Source organism: Marmota monax, unplaced genomic scaffold (assembly GCF_021218885.2).
Source record: "Marmota monax isolate L192 unplaced genomic scaffold, Marmota_monax_Labrador192_F-V1.1 WCK01_AAM20220418_F8-fsc00054, whole genome shotgun sequence".
Taxonomy (NCBI): domain Eukaryota; kingdom Metazoa; phylum Chordata; class Mammalia; order Rodentia; family Sciuridae; genus Marmota; species Marmota monax.
Genome location: NW_026692145.1, coordinates 4,870,021 through 4,897,704, shown reverse-complemented (window position 1 = coordinate 4,897,704; position 27,684 = coordinate 4,870,021). Strand labels below are relative to the sequence as shown.

The 27,684-nt window shown below is 46.6% G+C and overlaps 1 protein-coding gene across 8 annotated transcripts in view; it reads left to right on the top strand.

Moving 5' to 3' along the window:
* Positions 1-2,211: 2,211 nt before the first annotated feature.
* Positions 2,212-27,684, top strand: part of Bcorl1 (BCL6 corepressor like 1) — a 68,287-nt gene continuing 42,814 nt past the window's right edge. Inside the window, exons 1-4 of one of the 8 annotated variants that reach the window (XM_046468368.1) lie at positions 2,217-2,329; positions 3,608-3,687; positions 23,691-23,774; positions 24,130-24,259. In XM_046468368.1, the coding sequence (XP_046324324.1) occupies positions 24,174-24,259 (86 nt within the window). In that variant the 5' untranslated portion in view covers positions 2,217-2,329; positions 3,608-3,687; positions 23,691-23,774; positions 24,130-24,173. Of the gene's footprint in view, positions 2,330-2,926; positions 3,066-3,607; positions 3,717-4,190; positions 4,683-23,690; positions 23,775-24,129; positions 24,260-27,684 lie in introns of those variants that run through there. The other 7 variants (XM_046468364.2, XM_058571438.1, XM_046468396.1 and 4 more) reach the window with 7 other exon arrangements.

Below are 27,684 nucleotides of genomic sequence, written 5' to 3'. Positions count from 1 at the left end.
CCTTGAGCAAGTCACTCAGAGATGCTCAGAATCTCAGTTTCCTCAAGTACAAAGTTGAGGGTCATAGTGAGAAACAAATGAAATAACACAAGAGAAAGGGCTTTGTACACATTCAGATGTTGTATAAAGATATTATTATGGTTATGTTGTGGTTCTACCCTCAAATAAAATAATCATTAATATCTACATTCTTTACTAGGTTTCCCACAGCTCTTCCCACCCTGATCCTTGATTTCCCATCATCTCCTGTAAGGCAGGAAGCCTGGCCCCCAACAGGAAAGGGCTCAGAGAAGCTAGAGCTTCAGCCAGGAAACAACCATCTTGCCCCAACCTTCATTTCGCCAGATAAATGATGCAGCCAAATGGTGAGACTATGCAATCTGAGGTGTCCAGAATCCATTTCAACCTCAAACCAAGGAGCAAAGTAGCCCTAAGTTCCTAAGGCCTTAAGAGATTTAGTAACTATTAGCTTAATTAAAATCAGTGAAGACAGCCAACTTCAATCACAGCAGAATTGGTGGGGTCTGCATTATCAGGCCCCATGGAGGAAATTTACCCCTTACTAATGTATTTCGAGTTTATGTTGATTAGCTTAAACATATCTTTTCCAAATCTTCACTTTGCCTTGGTGCAATTTAGGCCAAACACTTTTTAACCAGTGTGTGTTATGGCTGTATGGGGGCGGAGTGCATGGGAGGGTGGGCGTGGCCAGTTAGTGAAGCAGTTGCCAAATCAGAATACTATGATCAGGGTATGACCACCTCGTTGGCAACAAATTTTGAGGTTGATGAGGACAAGTAAGAGGGGTTATAGAATACCAGGCCTCAGGCAACAGCAAAGACACTGCAGCCTTAGTTAGCTTGCTCCCATACTCATATTTATCCCTCAGACAAGGTGAGGGAAATATACCAGACAAGTCTCAACTGTCATCTGTAAAGTCCTCCCAAAGGAGAGAAGACACCCCCTAGCTTAGACATGGAACCTGTGGCCTAAGAGAACGTGTGGGGTGGGGCAGGGAGGAAGAGGAGGGGGAGGAAGACATTAATCCCGCAGGGCTTCCTTCTAGTGCAAATGACCCTCTGACTTCCTTAGTATAGATAAATATATAACGAATAATATCAATATATTTGCACGTGAAGATTTTTTTCCCCAAATTCCTGCTATTCATTTCACATTCCGTTTACAAAGCAATGAATCCGTCAGGAACTGCTGGGCACCTCCCCTAATACCCTCTAGGCTGAGGCGATGACTTTGAAGTCCCCATCACCAACTCAGGGTCGAAACTGCTAAGAAACACCCTAAGTCTGAAAGCAAGCCGGCAGGCAGCTTCAGTTCCTTCGCAAGCTGCTTTCCTCGGAGTTAAAGTCAAGTCACCGGAGTTCGAATGTGGACCGCAAGCTTCTGAGACCTTCAGTCCCACGGATGGCCTGGGACGTAAACACACGCAAGGATTTATTCCTTTGGCCAGGCGGGGAATCATTAGGGTAAAGGGTAAGGGTCAAGGGGCTCAGTTTGGTGGTTGAAGAGCCCCACAAAAGCGGACAGAAGCTGAGTCTTCTTTGAGCTGGGTTTTCGCCTCCTAGTCGTGCAGGCTTCCCCGTTTACAGACCTTTCGTCCCCCTCCTCTTCCTTCCTCCCTCGGGTCTCTTGCCACCCTCATGCCTCCACGCCCAGACAGGGGCTGCCCACCGAGAGTGGCCAAAGGGGTTTGCAACCGGGAGGTTGCCACGAAGGGTGGGCCGCTCCGGAGTCGCGAGGCAAGGCAGCGAGCCCCAGCGTTTTCCGTCTCCAGCACCTGTCCCACTTCGGCGCGGGGGCTGGGGCTGCGCCCGCGGGCGGCCTCAGTGCTGGAGCGCCAGAACCACGCACCGAGGTCGCACAGGGTGGGGAGGTGGGGGGCCGGGGAAGGGGCGGGGCATCCAGTGGGGGCGTTCACCCCACAGGCAAGACCCCCGCCCTCCCACATAGACTGAGGCAAAACCGGGAGAGTCACACGTAAACCGTGAGCGAAAACGCTCGCACCCCCCCCTTTCCGGAGCCAGGGGCTGGCCAGGGAAGGTGCCTCCGTTCTTCCCCGGTGGTCAGTGCGGGGTCTGCGGCTGCCCGGCGAGGTTCCGGCTTCCCCGGGGCTGGCAGGGGGAGCCCCGAGAACTGCAGGCCCGCCCCCCCTTCCTCCTCCTTCTTCCCCTCCTCCCCCACGTGTCCTCCCGGAGCCCAGCGGCCTGATCCCAGCACCCCCTGCCACCTCCCTCCTCCTCTCGCTTCGCCCGCTTCCCAGGCGGCGTGGAGAAGAGCAAAGTTGCGACAGCAGCCAGGGGGCTCTGCCCAGGTGAAGGGGGCGCTGTGAGGCGGGTGGGGGGGAACGGCGTGGCCCTGCGGCGGGGGCGGGGGGAGGATAAAGAAACTTGCTTTATGAGGCCCCCACCTCCCGCGGGTTCGGATCTTGCGTGAACCGAACCCTCGTGGCGAGACGCGTCAACGCCGTCAGGACCGAGGCCGGCACCCGGATCCGGACCGGGACCGGTACCGCGCGCTCGGGCCGGCTCGGCGGGCGCAGGCAGCGGGCCAGGCCGGCACCCAGACAAGGGCGGGGTGGGTGGCCGTACACCGGACCGAACCAGGCACTCCGATGGCGTGGGCGCGGGCCGAACCCAGACCGGGCCGAGTTGGGTGGTGAAGTAGGACGTGGATTCGGGGGCGGGGCGCGGCGGGAGGGGAAACCAGGCCCGGCAGGACTGGCCTGGGCGTGGGGGCGGGGGGCGAGTTCGGGGCACTTGCTGGGCTCTGGACCCAGCGGTAGGGCGGGGCGGCGCTAGGGGCTGGGCCGGACCCGCGGGGAGAGGGCGAGGGGAGGGGGACCCGGGGGTGGAGTAGGGGCGTGGAGTTGAGAGCGGGGTCTGGCCTCGGCCGGGGGCGAAGGTAGATCGGCCGGGCCGCGAGCGGAGGGAGGGAGGCCCGCGGCAGCGCGGCGGCGGCGAAGGCCAGCTTCCGCGGAGTTTGTGCCCGGGCTTCCCGGCCGGGCTCTGGCCGCCCCACGCGCACAAATGGGGCTAGGGGACTGACTGGTAAGCAACTCTGCGTGTTAGACGGTGTTCAGTGTCGATTCCGGGAAAAGCGAGGAAAGATACTGCCTGCAATTATGCCGCACCCCCCACCCACCCTTTAGCATCTGGATTCTGCTCTCTGGGGGCCGGGGACCCTCCTCGCCACAATCCTTTCACTCTCCAGCACTCCCACCGCCTCCCCCGCTTCCTTGGCCATCTGATTCTCCTAGGGGTATGTGTTTAGTGGGTGGACGGCGACGAGAGGGTATACTTTCCCTCCCGTGGGGACAGCCCATTTCGAATCTTATTCCTACAAGATAGCGTCCTTTCGAGTGGTGTGGACATTGGAGTTTAGATAATCCCCCCAAGCTGTTTGATGGCTTTTAAGGAAAAAGGACAGATCACTGGATTTTCATGTCTGGGATGGGGGTTGAGGATTGGGATTCACCCCCAGCTCACTTCCACTACCAACCTCTCTTTACTGTTAGCGGCTTCCATGGGGATCCGAACCTGGAGGGGGAGGGGGGACGGGAGTATTAATGTGCTTTTCTATCTCTACACAGGATCAGCGTGGCGAAGGACAGCTAGTCTCGGAGGGAAAGTAGCCACCAGTCCAACTCGGGTCGCCCCCACTATTACTTCGGTGAGGGGGGCAATGCTAAGGAGTCACTGGTGGGTAGGGACCCAGTTTAGGGGAGGGAGTGGGTAGTCGCCCCCAGACTCTTCCTTCGCGCGGGGAGAGGCTAGCCCTGGCTTCGGAGGAGGGGTTCCGGGGAGGGAGATGGGGGTTGGCGACGACGGGGGGGGGGCGGGAAGAATGGGAGAGTCACGCCCTGCGTGCAAGGGGAGCCTCCCTCAGGCCCCTGGGAGAAGGGGACTGAATGCGTCTGCTCTGTGCTGCCGGGCAGGGTAGATCAAGGGTCTCGGGATTTGCACACTAGATCGGGCACCAGTGGCCTAAGAAAGTCAGGTCGGGGCATGAGGTGGGGAGCGTTAGAAGAAAGGGAGAGAAATCCCTGGTCGAAGCATACTGATGATCTCCCTTCCTCAACCTCCTTTTTGAGGGGCGTCGAGGTGTGGGGGGGGGCGTGGGGCTCTTGCAGCCCGGCGGATTTGAGTGCCTCCACCTCTCCCAGGAGTCTAGCTTTTTGCCCGGCTTGCTGCAGCTACCGCTGCCTCCTTCTCCGGAATCCACTCGGTTCTCGCAGCGATCCCCTCCTCCTCCCCTCCCCTCCCAGTGTCACCGGGGCTGCTTGGCTCTGCCCCCTTCGCCGCCGCTTGCTCCCAGCTTTCGTCCCTCCCCTCTCTTGCTCTCTCCCTCCCTTCGCCTCCTCCTCTCCATTCCCCCACCCGCGTAGGCGGCATTCTGGGAGTTGTAGTCCTGTGGAGAGCGGGCTGGCGCCGCCCGCGAACCCGGCCGGACTCCACTTCCCGTCGAGCCCTGCGACCGGCACCCACTTCACCAGGCTTCGCTCGCACACAGACACACACACACACCGCTCTCCCCCTCACTCTTTCGCTCGCCGCGGCTGCTGCCAGTGTGTGGCTCTGTCTCTCCTCCGCTTTGCTGAGCCCTCCCTTCTTCCTCTCAGTTCCTAGAGTCCGACCGCCGCCGCCGCCGCGAGAGAGGAGAAGGAGGTCGGTGGCGATAAGGGGCGGAGGGGGGCATCTGATCGGGGCAGTATTAGGCGGGCGGCGGTTCTGAGGGGGTAAGACAGAGCCCGGGTGGCGGCCTGAGCTTCCCCGCGGAGCCGACCCGGGAACAGGTGCGTCTTTTTTTTCTCTCCCCCAACCCCTCCACCCCTTTTGACTCCCCGGCTTTTTCGTATTCCCCCACCCGCTTCTTTCTATCTTAAGCCTTTCCCCAACCCTGTCCCTTCTTCGCCCCGCAGCCGCTCTGCTTGCCCCCCGGGGGCGCCGTCCTCTTCGTGTCCCCGGACGTATCGCTCCCTGGAGCTCGCTCTGTTCTCGCCCCTCCCTTCGGGACAGCTCCCCACCACTTCCCACCTTCGTACCCCATCTCTGCCCTGCCCTACCCCCTCCTCGACCCCCTTCTCTCTTAGCCAGGTGAGACTTGTTCGCCAAGATCTGAGAGTCTTCTTCCCGGCTGGGCGGGGGTCTCCATGGAAACGGGGGTCGGTTGGTCTTGGGGGGGAACCATAGGAATTACCCCACTCCTCCTCGGAAAGGGAGGTTGAGGCTACGGTCTTCTTAACTACCTGGCCCCAACCCCCGATCCAAGGATCCGACGATCAGAAGGAAGGCTGGCCAGCAGGGCAGGGCGAGAAAAGGCTGTTTTTTTTTGGGGGGGGGGGTTGTCCGTAATGAAGTCTTGAAGAGACCAGGAGAAAAACCCCTCCAACCTCAGAGGGGAGGTGCGACGGGTGCTCTTTCAGGGCTGCTTTCTCCTCTGTGCTGGGGTGCAGGAACCGTAGGGTAAGGGGTACCCCTAGGTGGCGGCGGGGCCTGGGTTCGGGAGTGGGAGTGCTGTGATGGGGGCAGGGGCAATTATCCGAGTCCCTAGAAAAAAGGCGGGGGATGACTTCGGAGCGCCCTGGCTCCGTTGCCCTCGCTCCAGGGGCGGGGGCCGCCGGGCCAGGCGCGGCGGGGAGGGGGGCTTAAATTGAAGGAGGATCAGATCGGGGGCAATTCATATTAGTCCCGGCAAGCCAGGGGGAGATCCGGCGTGCAAGCCCTCCACCAGCTTCGCGCCAGGCCTGGAGGCTAGGGGTCTCAGGGCTGGAAGGAGGGAGGCTCCGGTTACGGGGCCGGGTTTCGGGATCAGGGGCAATCCCCCGGCCCTAGGAGAAGGAGGGAGAGGGATGGCCACGAACCCTAGGGCTCCCCCACCCCGGGTCCTAAGGGGCGTGAGGAATGGACAGCAGGCCCAGTGGAGCTGGATTCGAGCAGATCGCGGGCAGGGAGTGGGGGGGGGCTTCGTGGTGGGCTTGCGGGGGGAGCAGTCCGGCGGCGGGGCGGGCGGGCGGGGCGTGGGGCTCCGGCGGGCGGCGGGGCGGGGCCGGGGCGGCGCTGCTGCCGTGGTCGCCGCCGCTGCCGCCGCCGCTGCTGCTCCTGCTGGGGCCGCCGCAGCCGTTGCCGCCGCCACTGCCGCCGGTTCTGGGCGGGGAACGGAGGCCAAAGAGAGTCCCGTGCCGGGGCAGAGGGCGCAGGCGGAGCGCAGTGGGGAGGGGGCTGTCCTGGGGGCGGGGGCAGGCGGGGGGTGGAGCCCCCGACGGGGGGCGGTACGAGCCCGGACGACAACGACAAGGCGCCCCGGGGGCCGGGTGCATGGAGGACGAGGTGCTGGGAGAAGGAGGGGCGGTGGGTCCCGCGACGGGCCTCGTGGGCTTGAATCCCCGAGGTTCGGCTTCGGGACAGAGCCCTGCAGGGGCGCCCAGAGGCCCGAGAAGAGATAGGGAGGTGAACTGGACGGTGAAGGGGGCCCTCCTCGCATGGGTCCTGCTGAGAGGAGGGCTGGGCCAGAGGGATGTCCGGGGCCAGGCAGGGAGGAGCCGGCCACACCACAGTTGGGGATTTATCGTTATGGAGGTGCGGGAGATTGTTGTAGGAAAAGGTATGATCGAGGGGAAAGACGGGAGGGAAACGCTGCAAACCCAAGAGGCCAAAGACACAGGCCGGTGGGGGTCTTTCTGTTCCGCTTGCAACTCACCCCCACCCCCCGGTAGAAGCACTGTTTTTGTTTTATTGTTTTGAAATTTTCAATGTTGGATGATAAAAGCTGTCAACGTGGTGATACTCCTTCTTGGCATTTCCTAGAGTAGACAGTAAGGGCAGGCATCTCTTTCTGAGCACACGTCCAGCTCAGGGTTTAAGGGGCTCTTTGCATGAGTGTGGCAAGGGGGCCTGTAACTTCGCGTCACAGCTGAATACTCTCAAGGCGATTTGGAGGTCGTCCCTGTGGCACAGAGTTGGAGCACAGTTGCAAAAAGCTTTGGTGAGACTTCTGGGGATGCACTTGTAGGTTCCATGGTTAGCTCCATGCTTCTTTCAACTCAGAAGGTTGTTTCTCCAAAATCACACTGATGAAATGTTTTATGGAGAAGTAAATGGGGGATGCATTGGAGCTGGGAGTGGATTAGGTTGATAATAAAAAAAAAAACAAGGATGGAAGGAAACTTAGAAGATCATCTAGTTCTCTGTTTATCTCTCTTGTCCTTGAATGGTGGGATTGAGGGAGCTTTATTATGGGGGAAATGGTATGTGACACAATGGAGGATATTTGGGGCAGTTTAGGGTACTCAAATTGGATGGTGATGTCACTATGTGGTACTGAAGATGACTGTATGTAGGAAAGAAATTTGGAAGATTCCACTTGGGATTAAATGGGATAATCCAATTTTGAGAATCACTCAGAGGCTCCAAATAGAAGTGGAAGGTTGAGGAGGAACCTGTAAAGTTTTGAGGGGAGAAGCAAAATTAGTAGGAAACACTGGGGGAACTGTGAGGAACGGGGCTTGGTGAATCAGAGGGACATGGCTATCTTGTGTCATGGGGATATTGGTAGTCAGATATCTTTTGATAGGATAACTGAGGTAATTGCCCTTGGGCTGGCTATGGGGGACAAGAGTCACAGGCCTTGAGGCACAGAGCGTTACTAAAATTGACTATAGAAGGACTGCCCCTGCTATCAGTTTTGCAGCAAGAAGTAGGCAGGTTTCTTTTTATTCTGACCCTGAAAACATGAAGACTGGATTTATCATTGGTGGAGAAAGGGGCAGGGATGCTGATATTTGGGTTAAGGACTAGTTCTTTAGAGCAATAGGGAAGGGGTGGCTAATTGTTAGGATAGGGTAGAGGAAAGCTAAGGCCCTGGCGAGCTTGGCTGTTGGCATCTGGGTTGGGCAGAGTGGAAAGGAATTCCAGAAGAAATGGTGGCTATACCAAGGGCACTCATGTGGATCTTGCTGTTTGGATTTGCCAGGAAAATGTAGGGAGAGGGAGAATCCCTTTTTTAGTGGCCTAGATGTTCAATGTTCTTGGAATGTACAGGGAATCCTGAGGAAGGGGGGGGTGTCTCTACCTTATTCATGATGTAGTTCATTAAATAGGAAAAAAAATATTTAGTACAGGTGGGGAAGATCTTCTGGTGTGATGAGTCTGGATTATGAGTTTTAGGGAGGGGCTTCTTTGGGAGAATCAGAATGATGTGAGAAAAGGACCATCAGAAGGAAGGCAAAAAGAGAAGTCAGGAAGAGAGTTGGTTGTCCAGCAAAGGGGGAACAAAGGTGACCATCACTATACCTGTGTGAGTAGCAACTAAGGAAAAGGTAACACCTTGAAACCTTTAGGATAATGTTTTCCAAAAAATAGTTTGAAGAAGCTGGGCACAGTGGTACCCATCTGTGATCTCAATGACTCAGAAGGCTGAGGCAGGAGGATCACAAGTTAGAGGTGAACCTCGGCAATTTAGCCAAACTCTGTCTCAAAATAAAAGGGACTGGGGATGTGGGTTAAATCCCCAGTACCTAAATAAACAAATAAAAGTAAATAAAAAAGGGCTGGGAATGTTCAGTAGAAAGCACCTCTGGGTTCCATTCCCAGTACCCCCCCCCCAAAAAAAAAAGTTCAAAGAATGTCTCGGCTCTTTGTACTTTCATGCTGAAATCCCAAAGTTTGGGGCAAGAGAGGAGGAAGATCTTGGACAGAAGTAAGGTTGGGGAGAAACTGGCATATAGGAGGAAATATAAATATAATTACCCATAAGGAAACAGAGAACTTAGAGTATACAAGTGAAAAAATGTTCAGTGTAAGAAAAAAAGAGGAATAAAGTGTGAAAGACTCAGATGTCATTTGGAGCTGGTGTTGGAGAATGTGAAAACTTACCTTTGGTAGCCACTTCTCTGGGAAGGCCTCGAAAGGAGAGGAGCTGGGATCCAGGGCTTGTAAGTCTAAGCGTTCATTAGGAAATCTGGACTAAAGAAAGGCTACTGAATGGGGGAAGGGATTCACTATCCTAAATAGAATGGCCTTGAAAGGAAGAGAAAAAGTGGGAATATACCAATTTTTCCAGACTGCAAGTGGGAGGGATCCTAGATATGAGGAGGTAAGTGATGGAAATTCTAGAGTGAAACAGAATAAAGAACAGGGGCATGAGAACCTTGGGCCAAAATAGGGGAATGAAGTAGAGGCACAGAGGAAAGGCTTAATCAAGCTGGACTAGAAGACATTTGCCAGTGGTTCATTGATTCTAGACTGAACTAAGTTTGGTATGCAGTAGAATGGCCATAGGGAGTAGAGAGCTGCTTTTCTAGGGCTAGGCATCCTAAGATTCTGAGAAAGGAATTCATGGTTGAGTTCAGGTGGGAAAGTGAACACTAGAGGGGAATAGAGAGAGTGCTAAGGAAAGTGAAAATTTTGAGATAAAATAGGCAGGAAAGGGGAAAAGTCAATGATGATTACATTACAGGGGAGGGAAGAACCTAGACCTTCAAGTTTTCAAGAAGAAAGCTTTCTCCTCCCAAGACACTGGGATTACAGGTGTGCACCACTGTGCCAGGCAAGAAAGGATTTTTTTTTTTTGGTACTAGGGTTTGAACACAGGGACACTTAACAACATCCCCAGCCTTCTACATTTTTTTTTAATAATTTTTGAGACAGGTCTTGCTAAGATGCTAAGGGCCTCACAAAGTTGCTGAAGTTGGCTTTGAACTTGTGGTCCTTCTGCTTTAGCCTCCCAAGCCACTGAGATTATAGGTGTGCACCACCACACCCAGCAAGAAAGGAAATTTCTTAATACTAAAGTTCAAAATTGGTGTGAGTCCATGCTTGCTGTAATGTTTAGTGTCAGGACAGCTAAAGAGGGAGGAAATAAGGAATCTACCTTTCTGTCACTAGGATTCTAGGACAGTATTTTTATGTGATCTCACAAACTAGGTTTTATTAATGCCAGTTTTTGAATGGTTGTCCTTAAAATGATGTAGATAGAAACTGTTCTCTTTCTAGATCATAGGATTTCCCACCATTTATAACTTAAAAACAATCTTTTATTATGAAAACTCTTTTGGTGAACTTAAGTTACATTCTGGTCAAGAGGAAAATTTAACTTTGTTTCTGTCATAATTCAAATAAGCTGTTGTAGTTCCCACGTTTGTTTGTTTTTTAAGCAGAATCTAGTCTTCATAAAAACATAAAACATTTTAAAATGGATTTTCTTTTGTAGTACTGGAGATTGAACCCAGGGGTTTCTTTACTACTGAGTTACATCCTAGCCCTTTTTATATTTTATTTTGAGATAGGATCTTGCTAAGTTGCTGGGGCTGGCCTTGAACTTGCTATCCTTCTGCGTCTGCCTTCTGAGTTGCTTGGATTACAGGCCTGTGCCACTGAATGCAACTAAAATTGGATCATTTTTTTTAAAGTAACTGCAGGCTGCATGTCAAGGTCATATTTTTCCTGGTTAATGAATTGTGATGAATTTGAAGAGAGGTGACTTATTATTCGTAAAATGTGGTAATTTTCAGATTTACCCATCAGAGTATGTGAGGCAGGATGTGTCTTTGTTTGGATTTTAAGAAGGTCTTAAGCTAAGGGTCCATGAAGAATTGAGAGTAATAAGCAGGCAGAGCTTTGTGTTTTGGGCTTCCTTATGGACAGTCTGTTAAGAAACAAATTTTGGTTACCTCATTACTAAGGTATGCCTAGAAATCATAATGTTAGTGCCATTTAAGGGTACAGTCAAGTTTTGTTATAACACTGGTGTCCAGAGACAAGAATAAGCACATTTTCATTATTCTAAGTTCTGTGAAGTGTGCAGTATCTTATGATTCTATGGCAGTTGATGTACTCTATACCTGAGTCCATGAGATGATTAGATAATGTTATAGTGGGCGAGTCTACGTAGTTTAACTTGGTTCTATTGTGCCTAGGTTAGTGTAGTGTAGTAGTTTTCACTCTTTTTCTTTTTTTCATTATTTTTTGTTTGGTTCTGGGGATTGAACCCAGAGGTGCTTTACCACTAAGCTACACCCCCAGTCCTTTTATTTTTTGAGGCAAGGTCTTGCTAAGTTGCTGAGCCTACCCTTGAACTTGAGATTCTCCTGCCTTAGCCTCCTGAGTTGCTGGAATCGCAGGTATGCACCACTGTGTACAGGAGTGATGGTTCTTGAACTTTAGCCTGCATCTGAATTAACCTAAGGCTTTGGAGACATAACAGCCATAATTTAGAGCCCTTGCTTTTCAAGTTCCTAGCTATGTGGCAGGAAGCAAGTCACTGAATTCCCTTGAGCCTCAGTGTTCTCATCTACACAATGGAGATAGTAATACCAATCTCACAGGGTGGTGAGGGTTATATGAGTTGAGTGTATATGCTGCCAGGCCCATAGTAGGTGCCCAAGAAATGGGATCTATTATTATAGTATGATCTAATTTTTATTTTATTTTTTTTAAGTACCAAAGATTGAACCCAGGGACACTTAACCAATGAGCCACATCCCCAGCCCTTTTTTTAATATTTATTTTTTAGTTGTAGTTGGACACAATACCTTTATTTTATTTATTTATATGTGATGCTGAGAATTGAACCAAGAGCCTCACACGTGCTAGGTGAGCACTCTACCGCTGAGCCACAACCCCAGCACCCCCAGCCCTTTTTATGTTTAATTTTGAAATGGTCTCACTGAGGTGCAGGGCCTTGCTAAGTTGCTGAAGCTGGCTTTGAACTTGTGACTCACCTGCCTCAGCCTCTGGAGCCACTGGGATTACAGGTGTGCACCACCATGCCCAGCTATAATCTAATTTTTTCTTATTCAGTTGCATCCTATGACATTACTATTGATTGAATGATTGATTGATTGATAGCACAGATTGAACCCAGGGGCACTTAACCACTGAGTCACATCTCCAGTCCTTTTATATTTTTTATTTTGATATGGGGTATTGCTAAATTGCTTAGGATTTCAGTAATTTGCTGAGGCTGGCTTTGAACTTAGGACACACCAGGCCTGACTGACATTGCTTTTTTGTTTCTTTGTAGTAAACATGGTGGTGGAATGAATGCCATCAGTAGCTCCGGAGTATCTCCCCTTGATTCTCTGTCTTCTTTCTCCATATTCCTGTTGGATTAGTATACATTTAGCATTTACAATTTGGTAGGAACAAATAGCTTGACTCATCATTGCATCTACCTCTAAGGTGGAAGTGGCAGCCTCTTTAACAGCTGTGCTGTAACACTGCTCAATATTTCAGGGCAGGAACTGAAGAATGTATATCCAGTCAGAACTTTGGGGGACATTTTGGGTCATGGGTGACATTTTAAAAAACTGTTGCTTTCTGAAAAGGGCTGCTGTATCTAATTATGACTGGTTGGGCTTTCCAGCTGTCCCTGACATCTGGAAATTGTACAAAAGCTGGTAGATAGAGCTTGGGCCTGGTATGACTCTATGACAAGGATGTTCATTAATGATTGAGTGGAAGAAAATAATACCCCAAATAGCTCTGGATTTCCCAAACCAAACCTCTGAACAGAGAAAAATGGTGGCCTGTAAAGTAAATCTCCACTCCTGTAGTTGGAGTGGACTTTGGTGCCAACAGTCAACTTTCTGTTAGTTATGCCAGTATAGGAAGAGACTGATGACAGGTCAACTGAAGGTAGTAGATTGCTTGAAATTAATAATTTCTGTTGGACTTTGGCAATGCATTATTATTCTCTATCCTGCTACCCCCAGCAGATTTACCTGTCTATTAATATTCTGTTTAGGCAAATATTTAAATGAGTTGTTCCCTGAGCACACATCTACTGATGGTGGCAGAAGGCAGTCCATAAGTCGGCTGGGTTTAAAAATTAGCTGTGGCTAAAGAACACTCAGAGAGTTGGAAGTTGATTTTATTATTTTGTCTGGACCAGTTTTATTTTATTTCTGTATCTGTCATTATCTTGGAAATAAAGAAAAGATGAGAAAGTTATATGAGAGCAAGGGAAGTAAAATGAATTCATAGACCCAGTGCTTTTTATATGGAATAGAGAGGGATTTGGGTTTTCCCAGTAGTTTAGCAAGTTATTTGTTGAATGCATGTTGTGTGCCTTGTATCATGCTAGACACTATTGGGGGCAGGCTAATAAACCTTTGGACTGGTTGCAGCTTGAGTCAATACTGAGAGTTTGAAATCTTTTCAGTGAATATTGTGTAATGAAAGGGATATAGATATACCTTTGTATGAATAATATATATAAATTAGTTGAATCCATAGTTGAGTTTGATCTGGGTTGAGATAACAGAAAAAAATAACCTGATGATGGTCTCTTCAAAAATTTAGGTACAAGGTCCAGGAGACTTTAAAAAAAAAAAAAAGAAATGAATTAGGCATCACTGTCCTATGTGCATATATGAATACATAACCAATGTAATTCTATATCATGTACAACCAGGAGAATGAGAAATTACACACACACAAAAAATGTCAAAATACATTCTACTATCATGTGTAACTAAGAACAAGTAAAAAATTAATAAAAAGAAAGCCAGGTGTGGTGGTGCAATCCTGGCGGCTTGGAAAGCTGAGGCAGGAGATCACAAGTTCCAGGCCAGCCTTAGCAACTTCACAAGGCCCTAAGCAACTTAGTGAGACTTTGTCTGGGATGTAACAGTAAAGTACCCCTGAGTACCCCTGAGTTCCATCCCCAGTACCAAAATATAAAATAAAAGTTGGGGGGAGGAGGAATCCCATATGGTGAATGCAGTATACTGAAATGGAGACATTAGAGGGCCACTGTCACAGTCCATGGTAGGCAGGACACAGAAGCATCACAAAAGGGATTCAAGTGTCATATTGCAGTGATGCAACTCTGGAGTGTGAAAACACACTAAATATTCACAGAGTCCTGCCGAAGACCAAGAATGAAGAAAGCCAACTCTTAATATGGTCTAGCAGGAATTAGAAGTGCTCAAAAAAAAAAATGACCCTACTTATTTAGGGTGACATGTTGAGATGTCTTTGCATTTTGAAAAGAGCTGATTGATTTCACAATGTTTACTAAAGTTTTCTAGATGTCTGTGACCTCCAGAAGTTGAATAAAATCTTGTGGCTAGAGCCCTGGTGTGATATAAAGCTATGATGAGGTATTTTCCTTAAATGGAGTAGAACCATTTTCTTAACAGCAGGAAATGGAAGTGAGTACTATTTGAATAATAGGAAAAAGTATCATGGCAATGGGTAGACAAGCTACAACAATCTGGGGGTATGAAAATGTTAAGTAACTCATCATTACACAAAATACATGTATGAAGATGTGAATTTGGTGTCAACATATCTTATATATAACCAGAGATATGATAAATTATGATATAATGGTGTATTAAGAATTGGAATGCATAAATAAATAAATAAAAAGAAAATGTTAAGTAAAAGATGAAAACTTTTGCTTTGGCCTACTTCATCATTGGAATAGATTACCTCTGGTTCATTTAAGTGCTTTCATGTCAAGCTCAGTTTTAGGTAGGGACTCTTTTATACCCATTTGGCAGATACCCTGGTAAAGAGACATATCAAGATGATCTGAGGTGACTGAGAAGTGGGGACTGGAATCGCCCTCCGAGATTTCTATCAGTTAAGGCTGATGGTCCTGGAGTGTATCACTTTTCAAGGTGCTGTTTGATTAGATAGTTCTGAATGGGTTTTGGATATTACTAAATATCATATCACTTCTGAAAGAATGGGACTCAGTGTCTAAGTAGTGAGGAGATTGAAATGATGTGGTTGGGTTTGGCTGGCAATGTTCTCAGGAGCTCTCAGGGAGATTATGAGGCTTGGCCACCCAGTTACTGAGACAAATGTCCAGCCTCTTGAGGTGACTATGTTGGAGGTAACTACATTAATTTGAATGAGTAAGCTCTCATGTGTTTAACAGACAGTTAACATTCCTTTGTATCCAGTCTCATAAATGTTTATAGGCAGAGTTTTTAAACATGGAGGTACCCAAGGAATCTATGAAGGTGTCCATGCAGGAATGGTGTGCAGGCAACTACTTAATCTTCATGGTAAATACAAGAATTAATGTATTTGGGAACAGGATGCAATGTCCCTTTTAAGTCTGATCTTTGGTGTAGACACCAGTGGAAACATGCAAGTAGAAAAAAAAACCTGGGGGAACTATAAAGTGCTAGAATGGCTTTAGTCAGACAGAGGTTGGATGTACAGAAGCCAGGTGTGGTGGTGCATGCCTGTAATCCCAAGGACTCCAGAGGCTAAGGCAGGAGGATTGCAAATTTTGGGACAGCCTTGGCAATTTAGCAAGACCTTGTCTCAGAGGTCTCAGGATGTAGCTCAGTGATGAAGTGCCCCTGGGTTCAATCCCCAGTACCCAAAATAAATAAATAAAATAAAGTTAAAAGATTAATTACCTTACAAATTATTTGTAATGGATTTTGTGTGTGTGCAGTTGTGTGCAGTGGTAGAGGAACCTGTTTTCTCATGAAGGGAAGGGAAGTGATGGGTGCATGATATGGGACTCTTGAGTTTGAGGGAATGATAATTGGTTAGTAGTGGGGAAAGAGGAGGGGTTATAGATATGGGTGGAGCCCAAGGAGAACATAAGAATACCAGAGAACTCTTCTATGGGAAGTGATTAAACTAGAAAACGATTTAAGTTGGAGAACTTTATCACTGGGGGGCAGGGGTTGGGACATGTAATGAAGTAGGGAAAATGGGAATGTTATTCTCTTTTTGAATATATATAAAAGGAGGCAGAGTAACGAGGAGGGGGAGATCTGTGCTAAGAGTTCCATATCTAAAGCCTGGTACATTCTCCTTGTTGACTTTGTGTAAACTTTCCCATAGAAAACAATGATTTTGAAAAGTTTTGACTTCTCTTAAAAGCCTTCTAGTGACTGGGTGAAAGTCATGGCCTTTTTGTTTTCTTGTTTTATTTCTGAAATCTCAATGTCTCTTGGATCTGGTGGTCATTTTCTTGTTTGTGTGTTTGTTTGTTTTGGCACTGAGGATGTAGCCACAGTACTTTACCACTGAGCTACATCCCCAACTCTTTTCAAATTAATTAATTATTTTCTTCCTTTCTTCCTTCCTTTCTTTTCACCAGGAATTGAACCCAGAGGTGCTTAACCATCAAGCCATGTCCCCAGCCCATTTTATTTTGAAACAGGATCTTGCTAAGTTGCTTAGGGCCTCACTAAATTACTGAAGTTGGCTTTGAACTTGTGATCCTCCTTCTCAGACTCCTGAGCCATGGGATTATAGACGTACGCCACCCCACCTGGCAAATTAAAAAAAAAATTTTGTAGTTATAGATGGACATCATGCCTCTACTTCATTTGTTCATTTTTATGTGGTGCTAAGAATCAAACCCAGTGCCTCACATATGCCAGGCAAGTGCTCTACCACTGAGCCATATTCCCAGCCCTGCAGTTTGTTTGTTTGTTTTAATTTTGAGGCAGGGTAGTTAAAGTACTGAGGCTGGCCTTGAATTTATAATCCTCCTGTCTCAGCCTCTAGAATTGCTGGGATTATAGGCTTGTACCACTGTGTCTAGCTCTCTGTTGGTCTTGAGGGTGTCTTAGATGCTACTTTTCCCAAAGTGGCCTGTCCTTGGTCTCTATGAAGTTTGCCTCTGTCTATGGCAGCTTTACAGGGAGCTCTGCATTTCTATTGGAGTAGTAGGTCCCAAAGTTGGTTTTCTTTACTCATTAGTCATCACCAGCCCAACCCTCCTTCTTAAACTGTCTACTGGCCACGCCTATCCTCTTGAGGACAGATTCAGGGCCAGGCTTCAAGATGAATATTTTCTGACTCTTTCATTTTTTTTAAAGTCATAATTGCTTCCAGGTCACCAGGCAGTATGAACCAAAAGGAGCCTGTGAGAGTACTACCAGATTAGTTAGAACTGAGCCTCTCTTAATCTTGGGTTTCTAATTTGCTGTCTTGAGAGTAGAGTCCAACCATGAAGAAAAAGGCAGATTTGTGCTGTGTAAAGAGAGCCTGGTTGTGTCCCATACGTTACCAGCTTTGTTCAGCATTAAGGGGTATTTGGCCACAAAGGGAGCTACATTATTCTGGAGCCACCTGTTAACTGGTTAAATGCCCTGTCCGGTCATTTTCAAAATTAAAAACTCATTTTTTTTTCATTTTTAAAGTATGTTGGTACTGGGGATTGAACTCAGGGGTGCTTATCCACCGAGTTACATCCATCCCTAGCCCTTTTTATTTTGAGACAGGGTCTTGCTAAATTGCTTAGGGCCTCACTGCTCACCTTGAACTTGGTGATCCTCCTTCCTCAGCCTCCTGAATCACTGGGGTTACAGGCATGCAGCACTGTATCCAGCAAGGTTAAAAACTTTTAAAGCAAAGTCTACCTTGATATAAAACAATAGTTAGATAGATGCTGTTACCTCCTTTAATGTCCTTCTCTTCCTCGTATGCACAATGATGACCATGGTTTTGCTTGTAGTTATTGTGAAATCTTGCTTGTTTTGGCATCTTCATTTCAAAACAAAACAAGTAATTCTACCCCATCAGTAAAATCTTTGGCTTTTAGTGCTGCCCACCCCCTATTAATAACTCCCCCAACCCAGACTTGGGCTGTAATTTGATGTTGTGCTTCCCCTTTTGAGAATATGTTCTCTCTAAACTTTTCTAAAATGTCTGTCTTTAGTGCTTCCCCACAGTGTTTCAGTTTGGCCCATGATGGTGAAATATTTCAGGTTCCCCTATTTCATTTTTTCCCTTTTGTTTGTTGTATGCCATGGGCTTCTCTTTTATGCCTTTCATACCTGATCTTGCCTTCTAGCAGTTTTTTTTTTTCTCTTGGATTTTTTAAAAAGATCTCTCTATCATTATGGTTTCTCTTCTACTATCTGCTCACTCTCAGCTTAGCAGCTATTTTCACCATTTTAAAGTTATTGCTCTCCCATTAGTCCATTCTCTTGTTGGTTCTCTGTTTCATAGTGTAGCGATTATGTCTGGCTATCTACTTTCTGCTGCCTGCTTGATCATTTCCTTAGATCTCGGTCAGTCCTTTTGCTTCCATATGCATGTGCCTCCCAAATTGAAAGTTTTATTGACATTTTTTCAGTCAAGCTTATTGCTATTTTTTTTTGGTACCAGAACTGAACTCAGGGGTACTTAACCACTGAGCCACATCCCCAGCCCTTTTTATATTTTGTTTAGAGACAGGGTCTCACTAAATTGCTTAGGGTCTTGCTAAATTGCTGAGGCTGGCCTTGAACTTGCAATCCTCCTGCCTCAGCCTCCGAAGATGCTGGGATTGCAGGCATGTGCCACAGTGCCTGGCCAAGCTTATTGCTTTGTGTTGGTGGAATCATGTGCTCTCCTTTGTCCTTTGGATCTGACTTTTGAGTTACTCCCTGCAAAGTGGGGATAGCTCATGGCGGTCCAGGCAGTGACCATCATTTGATTCTTGGGCGGTGCAGCTGTTCATTTCTTCATTTCTTAACAATTACATGGTGTGACATCAGGTAAAATCCTTTGAGATATTTCATATATTTGTGCTTGTGCTTCCTGGGTCATTTGGGATTACCAAGTTTCTTCCAAGTTCCATTTAGAAACTTTGTCTTTGATGTGATGATTCCCATCAAATCAAGCAAGCATATGAGCTTGTGCACACAAACATGCACACACATGAGTGTGGGAGCTTCAAGTGAAAGCAAGCTGGCGTGAAAGTACACCAGCAGAACCTACCAAATGTGGCATGTAGTGTATTTGTAAGGTTTTCCCATTTCGTTCACCTCCCCTGAGTAGTATATGGTTAAGTGGTTAATAACTTGATAGGACATGATGCTGGAAAACAAAACCTTATGTCTACTGAATCAGAATGTCTGGGGCCAAGACCTACAAATTGGTATTTGAAATAAGCCCTTCAGTGATTCTGGCTTGGGAAACATTGGTTTACATTGACCGTCATGACTCCTCTCTTGCCAATAGGAACATGTTCCCTAGACATTTACTTGGCTTTCTCTCTGGCTAGACCACAAGGATCTTGCCTTCTTATGTAGACCACTTAGCTCAGTGTTCTGTTGCCTGTCTTTCTACCCCTCCCCTCATCCGCAAAAGCTACTGTAGTTTTTAGTTTTTGCAGTGCTGGGAATGGAACCCAAGATCTTGTACATGCTAGGCAAGTGCTCTACCACTGAGCTACACGCCCAAACCAAATCTACTGTTGATTAGTAACAGTGAGCTTTAGATGGGCAGGGATGTTGCTCTGACAAAATAATGACAAATTTGGGAGGCAAAGATTTAAGAGGATGCTCCATCTTTAAGATCTTGTGAAAATGGAGGGGCATTCAGTATCAGTTTTGCTCTCTAGGTAGTCATAAAATGTGCATTGTTGACATGCTTCATTTTAACTTGGTTTTCCTTTTTTATTGGCCCAAAAACTCTATCTCTGGTACAGTTTGTATATTGATCTGTTTTCAAATGCTGGGATTCCTCCTCTGAATTCTGTCCCAGACCTTATAAACTACTAATCCTCTTTAAACAGAACAAAAACATACCTGAGAATGAAAACTCTGGGTTACTGACATATCTGCTGCCTACAGATATTTAGGTAGCAGCTAAAACTTGGACTTATTTTTGAAATTCATCTTATGTTGATAGTGGCCCATCTATTGCCTGAGATTTCTAATACTTCACAGAGAAAAAAGATGAAAAAGTACCTGGTGTATCAGCCAACAAGCTGAGGTGTTGTTTCTTAATCTGGGGCTATTCCAAGATAGTATAAGAAATAATAACACCTTCATTAATCAGGATGTTCAGGTAATGGGGTCCTTGTTATTTTTTTTTTCCTAAAATTTTGCTAACTCTGTCTTAGTAACATTAAAAGACAGTTTTTAGAAAAAGGTAGAAAGTCATGACTCTTGTACATATATAAAAATGAAAATGTGTTAAAGATTTTATTTTAATCATTAATCAACAAGGGAACCAGACAGATGTTATAGCCAGTTCAAAGAAAAAGTCAAAAAGCACAAATTTATCTGGAGTAAAGGAATGGAATTGCAAATAGAGGCAAAACTTGTTTTTCCACAGTGGAGAAGGAAGTCAATCCAAATGCTATAGGACAAGATAGAGTTTGCATATCCATCAGTTACCTACAATTTATAGAGGTGCAAAATAGCTCAAAGATGATGAACAGAGGCAGAAATCAGGCAGCTTCAAAAATGGTGTGCTATAGGTAACTAATAGCTTTTTTTTTTTTAATAGTAAGCAAGTGGGGCTGGGGTTGTGGTTTTGAGGTAGAGTGCTTACCTAGCATACGTGAGGCACTGGGTTCAATCCTCAGCACCTCATAAAAATAAAATAAGATATTGTGTTCACCTATAACTAAAAAATAAATATTTAAATAAATAAATATATAGTAAGCAGCATGGTGGGTGCTTTATTTTCCTAGTTGATTTTGTGTCTTATTATTTCTCAGTGTATCACCTCAAATCTCATCCAGAATTCAGTTCCACATAACATGCATTTTATTTTAAAAATATTTTTTAGTTGTAGTTGAACACAATATCTTTATTTTATTTGTTTATTTTTATGTGGTTCTGAGGATTGAACCCAGTGCCTCACATGTGCTAGGTGAGCGCTCTACCACTGAGCCACAACCTCAACCCTAATAACGTGCATTTTCTGAGTTCACTTACTATGTACAAGGTATTTCAGAGGAACCAAAGACAAGGCAGGATATTTCTTACCTTGAGTAGCTGATCATCTGGTGGCGGGGACAGACATGCCAATAACCCCAACTAATCACACTATAGAGGAAAAATGGTGCTGGACTAGAGGTAGGAATTAAATGTTTGAGAAGAACCAGAGAGGAAGGAGTTAACTGATCAGGGGCCTGGGCTGGGGGGACTTCTTAATGACATTTAAGCTAGGCCTTGAGGGATGACAGAGGAAGAGGGGACACAGGGAAAGGCCATTTCAGAGCAAGGAAGCAGTAGAGTCCTGAAATTGGATGGTCATTTTAGGGAAGGGGGTGGCAGGGAAATGGCAGGATGTTGCAGAAGAGAGACTAGAGAGGAGGCTTGAGATCAGATCCTGAGGGCCCCAAAGGCTGTGCAAAGAATGCAGGCTTGATTCTGATGGCTTTTGATGAGGGAGGGGGAAGCCTGATCGAACTGGTGCTTTAGAAGATGAATTGATTGTAGAATCAAGAGATGGGAGGCCAAGGGAGCAGTTAAGAGGCTAGTGTAGTATTCCTGGGGAGAGATGATGAGAACTTTCACCAGGGTACTGGCAAGAGGGGTAGAAGAGAGGAGAGAGATGGTATTATCCAGGCTTGACTCCTGATTGGATCTGGGCGGTAGAAAGAGGGAGTTGAAGAAATTTCCAGGCTTGGGAACAGTGCTATTAACTAAGATAGGAAATGTGATGCACACTGGGCATGGGGGGTGGGGGGCAAGTTTATGGGAACAGTCTGTTTATGTTTATGTTTATGTTTATGGGAATAGTCTGGTCTGAGACCTATTGTGTTAGAGGCTCGGTGGACATCCAATTAACGGTGAGCTTGGCAGCTGGGAATTCTGCTTTGGGCTTAAGGAGAGAGGTCAGGACTAGAGATAGAGATGTGGGAGTCATCAGCACACCCAAGAGTGGCTTGAAACTGGGAGCTTATACCTGAGAGAAGGGGCAAGGTTGACATACACATGCAGGGAGAGAGGTGTTGGGGAAGAGCCAGAAAAAGATAAATGGGAGGAAGGGGGTGGAGACAGATAAGACAGGGAGACTGAAGGCAGAGATATGGAGACAGAGTGGATGGGGGACAGCCAGAGAGGGAGAAAGGGAAGGAGGAGGAAAGACTAAAGGAGAGCCTGAGGGAACTGGGAAGGGGGAGAAAAAACTGGGAAAGGCTGGGAAGAGAGGTAGAAAGGGAGAGAAAATTGGAGGAGAAGAGAAAAGGGGGGAGAGAGACAGTAGGAAGATTAATAGAGGGAAGAGGAAGAGGAGGAATTAGAGTGAAATAGGGAGGAGAGATTGAGAGGGAAGGGAGAAGGAAGACAGAGGAGGAGGTAGGAAGAGAGGAGATGAGCCTTCGAAAGCAGGGAGGTGAAGAAATGGTAGTAAAGGTGAGGAGAGACAGAGAGCAAGGTGAGGACTAGACCTCAGTGAATTCCCAGGTTTGGCAGGGGAGTAGCAGGAAAGAAGGACCCTAGAGAAGCCAGCAGGAACAGGGTCAGGAAAGCCAGGGGAGGGAAAAGTATAAAGAAAAGGGGCAAGGGCAGCAGGGTCCCAAGGTTGGTACAGACATGGGGGTAGGAGGAGGCCCAGGAGGGGAGTTAGTGGATACATCTCTCCCATCCTCCCTTCCCATCTCCCTCCCTCAGGTCCAGCCACACTGATCTCCTTAGTTCTTCCTTGACTTTAGCAGGCAGCCTCCTGCCTTAGGACATTCTTTCCCCTCAGTGGGATGCTCTTACCCCAAATATATACATTGCTTGTTTCTTTACCCCCTTCAGGTTGTTGAAATATTTCCTCAGCAAGGCCTACCCTGATCACCCTATTTCAAATCCCCATTTGCTCATACACATCCTACACTGTCCCCATGCCCTTGAGCCTGTGTTGTAGACTTTCTAACATGCTATGACAGAATGATATAACATGCTTATTGTCCATCTAGTCCCTCTAGAATGTAAGCACCCCAAGCCAGGCCCAGTGGCATACACTTGTAATTGTAGTGACTTGGGAGGCTTGGGGCAGGAGGATTGTAAGTTCTAGGCCACACAGGTAACTTAGAAAGACCAAGTCTTGCTACCCTTGTAGCTCAGTGATAAAGGCCCATGGGTTAAATCCCCACTATCAGCAAAACAAAACAAAACAAAATAAGCACTCTGCAGGAAGGGATTTTTGTCTGTTATTTGTTCAGTCCCCAGTACCTATGTCAGTGCTGGCACATGGAGCTCAGTAGCTATTTGTTGAGTGAATAAGTGAATTATCAAAAAAGTATAAATGGAGCAAATCCCTGACGTGACTGCCCTTTACTATAATTTGCTTCTTTGGAAAGTGGAAAACAGCAGAGAATTCTGATCACTGTAAGTTTATGTTCAGTTGAACTTTGGTGAATAAGAGTTTTAGCTAATAAGTTGAAGGGTTTCAAGACAAGCTTATTGGATAGAGCTCTGTTTCTTGATACGTCTTTTTTTTCTGGAAGGTGAATTGACTGTGCCATGATTGTCAACATCAAGAGCTGGGCACTGGCTGGTGAAAGGAGTGGTAGGTCATGGGATGGCAGACTAATAGGAAGGGCCAAGGAGAGAAACGGGGTTTTTGATGGAACTTTGTTGGTGTGTTTGTTTGCTTGTTCATGGTCAGAGTACAAGAAGTATTACACCTGATTTGGAGGGAGCCTTCTGCCACATTAGATAAATGTATCATGCTCAACTTGGAGGCAGAAGAGAATACTTTCAAAAGGGCTTAGAAAGAAAGCATGTAGTTTCTTTGGAAACCTTAAATTGGCTGCATCCCTCAAATCCTTTAGTATCCATGGTTTAAAAAGAAGATAAGAAAGACCCTCAGTCATGGTACTAGAGGTTGAACCCAGGGGTGCTCGACCACTGAGCACACGCCCAGCCCTTTTTAAAATAGTTTATTGGACACAGGGTCTTGCTGAGTTGCTAAGTGCCTTGCTAAGTTGCTGAGACTGGCTTTGAACTTGTGAACCTCCTGTTTCAGCCTCCCCAGCTGCTGGGATTATAGGCGTGCACCACTGAGCCTGGACCCCAGTCATCTTTCAATATGCTCGCTGCTCATATATAGGTATGACCCTATAATTGTAGTTGCTTAGGCTAAATATTTGCAGAAAATATACTGTCATCTCATTTGTCTGCAATAGATTGAATTTCTTCGAACACTCAAGCAGGTATGTCTTTGAAGATAATTTAAAAATCACTCTAGGTGATTAAAAGTGTCCTCATCTCCATCCTGAAACATGGATTCCTGGAAAGCTGGTTTGCTCTTGTCTATCTGGACCTTCATTTTCCATATCAGGCTGGCTTGCGAAAGACTGCTTTAAAGTTTTGATGCTATAATTACTTAAACGTTTCTGTGTAAAAGGTAAGTAAAGCAGCTGCTCTTGTTCTGAGTTTGACTTTTTGGGATTCTTTTTCCCCAGGGGGAGTGGCCACAGCAGGTCCTATCTGGTGGTGAGTGGCTGTCATGATCTCTACAGCACCGCTCTATAGCGGCGTGCACAACTGGACTAGTTCTGACCGGATTCGCATGTGTGGCATCAACGAGGAGAGGTGAGGAGACTTCCAAGGTGGCTGCTGCCAGCTTCCAGTGAACAGTACCTGGTCACAGAGAGGTAGCTGCATGTTGTAGGGTCTGGGGAGGAGACTCTTGCTTATTTCTAATTTTACTAAGATGGGTTGGGGTTGGGGCTGTGAGAGTGACCTGCTCTGCCAAGCTGTCCTGTTCACATAAAGGTGAGGAGGCCAGCAGATGACTTTTGCCAGCTACTATTTGTTTACTCATTAAGAACTGTCAATTGTAGAAGTAAGGGGAAGCCCAGGTAATTGCAGTTTTTATTTCCTATGTCAAAGTTTAGTGCTCAAGGATAAGTATAAGGTATTTTCAGTCCTTGACCTAGGACTGGATGAAAGGTGGTTTCATTGAGTGGTTTTGTACTAGGAACTGATAGCGGGTGTTCTTGTGGTCAGTGCTTTCCTGCCTCATGAGGCTAACGAAGATTTGCAGTAAGTTCCCTATGAAATATCAAAGGGAGATGAGACTACCAAGCAGGATTTTGTTTTCGGGTTTTTTGGTACCAGGGATTGAACCTAGGGGCATTTAACCACTGAGTATTTTTTATGTTTCATTTTGAGGCAGGGTCTCACTAAGTTGCTTAGGGCCTCCCTAAGTTGCTTGAACTTGCAATCCTCCTGCCTCAGGTTCCAGAGTTGCTGGTATTATAGGCATGTTCCACCATGCCCAGTGAGAATGCTGAACAGTTTTAACACAAAGTTGAACGTTAGTGATCCTGTATATTTTCAGTTTTCTACTCATCAGACACTATTTGGTTGACCAGGATTGGCATGTCCTGATCATGCTCCATACCAAGGGCACCCAAAATGACCTGTAGATTTTATATTGACTTTCTTAACCCTTGGCAAAGAGCTATCTGTGGTAGGTGCAGTGCCTCTCCCATTTTTTGAGAAGGCTTGGCTCCTCCAGAGTTGGTGATGTTTTGCTACCATTTTCAATCCATTGATGATTTAAATTCAAACCCACCAGAGAAATTACCTAGAACACAGACTTTTCCTGGGATGCAAGATCTGGCATTCGTTGGGTGAATCTAAGAAGTATTGGTGTTCAAGACCATCCTGGGAATATCGGTAATTTTGAGGGGAAAAAGAATGTTTCTGAGAACAGGAGAACTCACCTGTAATTCCAGTGGCTCAGGAGGCTGAGGCAGGAGGATTGCGAATTCTAAGATAGCCTCAGCAACTTAGTGGGGCCCTAAGCAATTCAGTGAGACCCTGTCTCTCAATAAAATATATCTAGGGCTGAGGATGTGGCTCAGTGGTTAAGCACCCTGTGTTTAATCCCTGATACCAAAAAGAAAAAAAAATTAGTGTCTTTGTTTTTATCTTTTTTTTTTTTTTTTTTTTTTTTTGTGGTGCTGGGGATGGAACCCAGGGCCTTGGAATGCTAAGCATGCACTCTACCAACTGAGCTACACCACCATCGCTGTGTTTTTATCTGCTTTTTTCTTCTGTTACTAACTGGAAAAGCGTGAACTTTTCTGAGGTTAAAGGTAGGAGAATAGAACATTTTTTTTAATTTTCTAAAGTCATCAGTGCCTGATAGCTTAATGTTCTCCATACAAGGAATAAGTTAGAGATGGACTTAAAAGGAACTTAAATTACAATCCAAAAGTCAAGACCAAGGAAAATAAGACAGAATTATCCTGGGACGCAGCAGAAGAAAGGTATTTTTCTTTGCATATGAGGTATGTTATTAGATAATCTGGAGATGATCTGTGGCAAGACAGGGTGGTGGTGTTTATTTCTGTGAGTAGTCACTGGCAGGTTATGTTGATCTTGTTAAAGTAGTTGTGAGTTTGATGTAGAGATGTGGACCGGAGCCTTCAAAGAACCAGTAGAGCCAGGTGTGGGGGTGCATGCCTGCAATCGTAGTGATTCTGGCAGCTGAGGCAGGAGGAACACCAAGTTTAAGGCCAGCCTGGGAAACTTAGACCCCTTTTCAAAACAAAATTTAAAAAGGGGGGCTGGGGATATAATTCAATGTCAGAGCATTCCTGGTTTCTATCCCCAGTGCCACTAAAGGATAGTAGACAGTGAAACTTGATCCACTGTCCACTCTATATCCCCACCAAGAAACGAGCAGAAAGTGGACTAAAAATTTGATTATCTCTTCTTATGGACCTTCCTTGGGATGCTGCATTACCAAATATGCCATCTGGTTAATATGACCTTTTAAATATTGTCACTTTTGATCTCATCCACCCTTTATTGTCGCTTTCTCACCAATCTAGACTGTGCTACACCTGATTTCCAAAATGTGTTCTCACCTTATTTAAAAACCATCTTTCTCCACCCTTGCCAATGAGTAGAACTTAGAAATTTGGGGTATAAAACCACACCTCAGAGTTCACTCTCAAAGTCATGTTGTAGAAGCCTATGTGGCTTCACTAGCTGCAGTTGAGAACCTCAGAATAGGGGCATGGGTTTTCTACTAGCCCCCTGTGTGGCCAACTCTAGTCAAACATCCACCTAAATCTGTTCGCTTTCTTTCTTTCTAACATTAGTTTGTTCCTTCATTCAAACATCTATTAAACACAATGAGAGCAAACCAATAGTCATGGTATGTCGATGGCAAGTGCTATAGAGTGGGACGTAGAGATCCTAAGGGAGTCTAGATGCAAGAGTGACAAACTTCCTGGGGAATAAGGAAAGGCAGTACCATCTGAACCCAGGCTAGAGGGATGAGTAGGAGTTGGAGGTGAGGGCTGATATTTCCCTGGGACAGTATGAGAGGGTGCTGTGTTTGTAGAAGGCCCTGGATGGAATGAAGGTGGTCTTCGAGGGGTGGTGGAACTGGAGGCAGGGAAAGTTTGCAGGGGCTGGGTGGTAATGAGCCACGTGCTTGCTGGGTTGTACATTTTTCTTATGAGTAGTTCAGGCCCAACAGAAATTGTTAAAGATTTGGTTTAATAGTGGTGCTATACCCTAATAATTAGGAAAATGGCCCTGAAAGGTCATGGCCATTTCTGGTTTAAGTTCAACAAAGCTTTGAGCATACCGGCCCAGCATCTCTGGTGGGAAGAAACAGCAGGATTGATTGTCAGTCCTGACTAAAGGCTGCTTTGACCCTTGCTTCCCACTCGCCTGCATCCTCTTAACCTGGCCCAGTTAACCCAGCTCATCCCAGGGCCCCCCTCCCCTACAAACCATTCCTGTCCCAGGTTCTTCTCTCAGTGGAACTATTCAAATGTTTGCTCATCTCTGCACTCCCTTCTCCTCAAGAGGATTAGAACTGTGGCCACACAACATTTTCCCAGAGCCTTGGGGGCCAGCACTCAGGGGTGGGGATGTCTGGAGTAGCTGGACTGCTGCTCCTGCTGCCGTTGCTAGTTTCTCAGCTTCTAGTCCTGATTATCCGGCTTTTTAGTCCTGGTTTTTCAGTTCTCTGGTGGCTGCTTGCT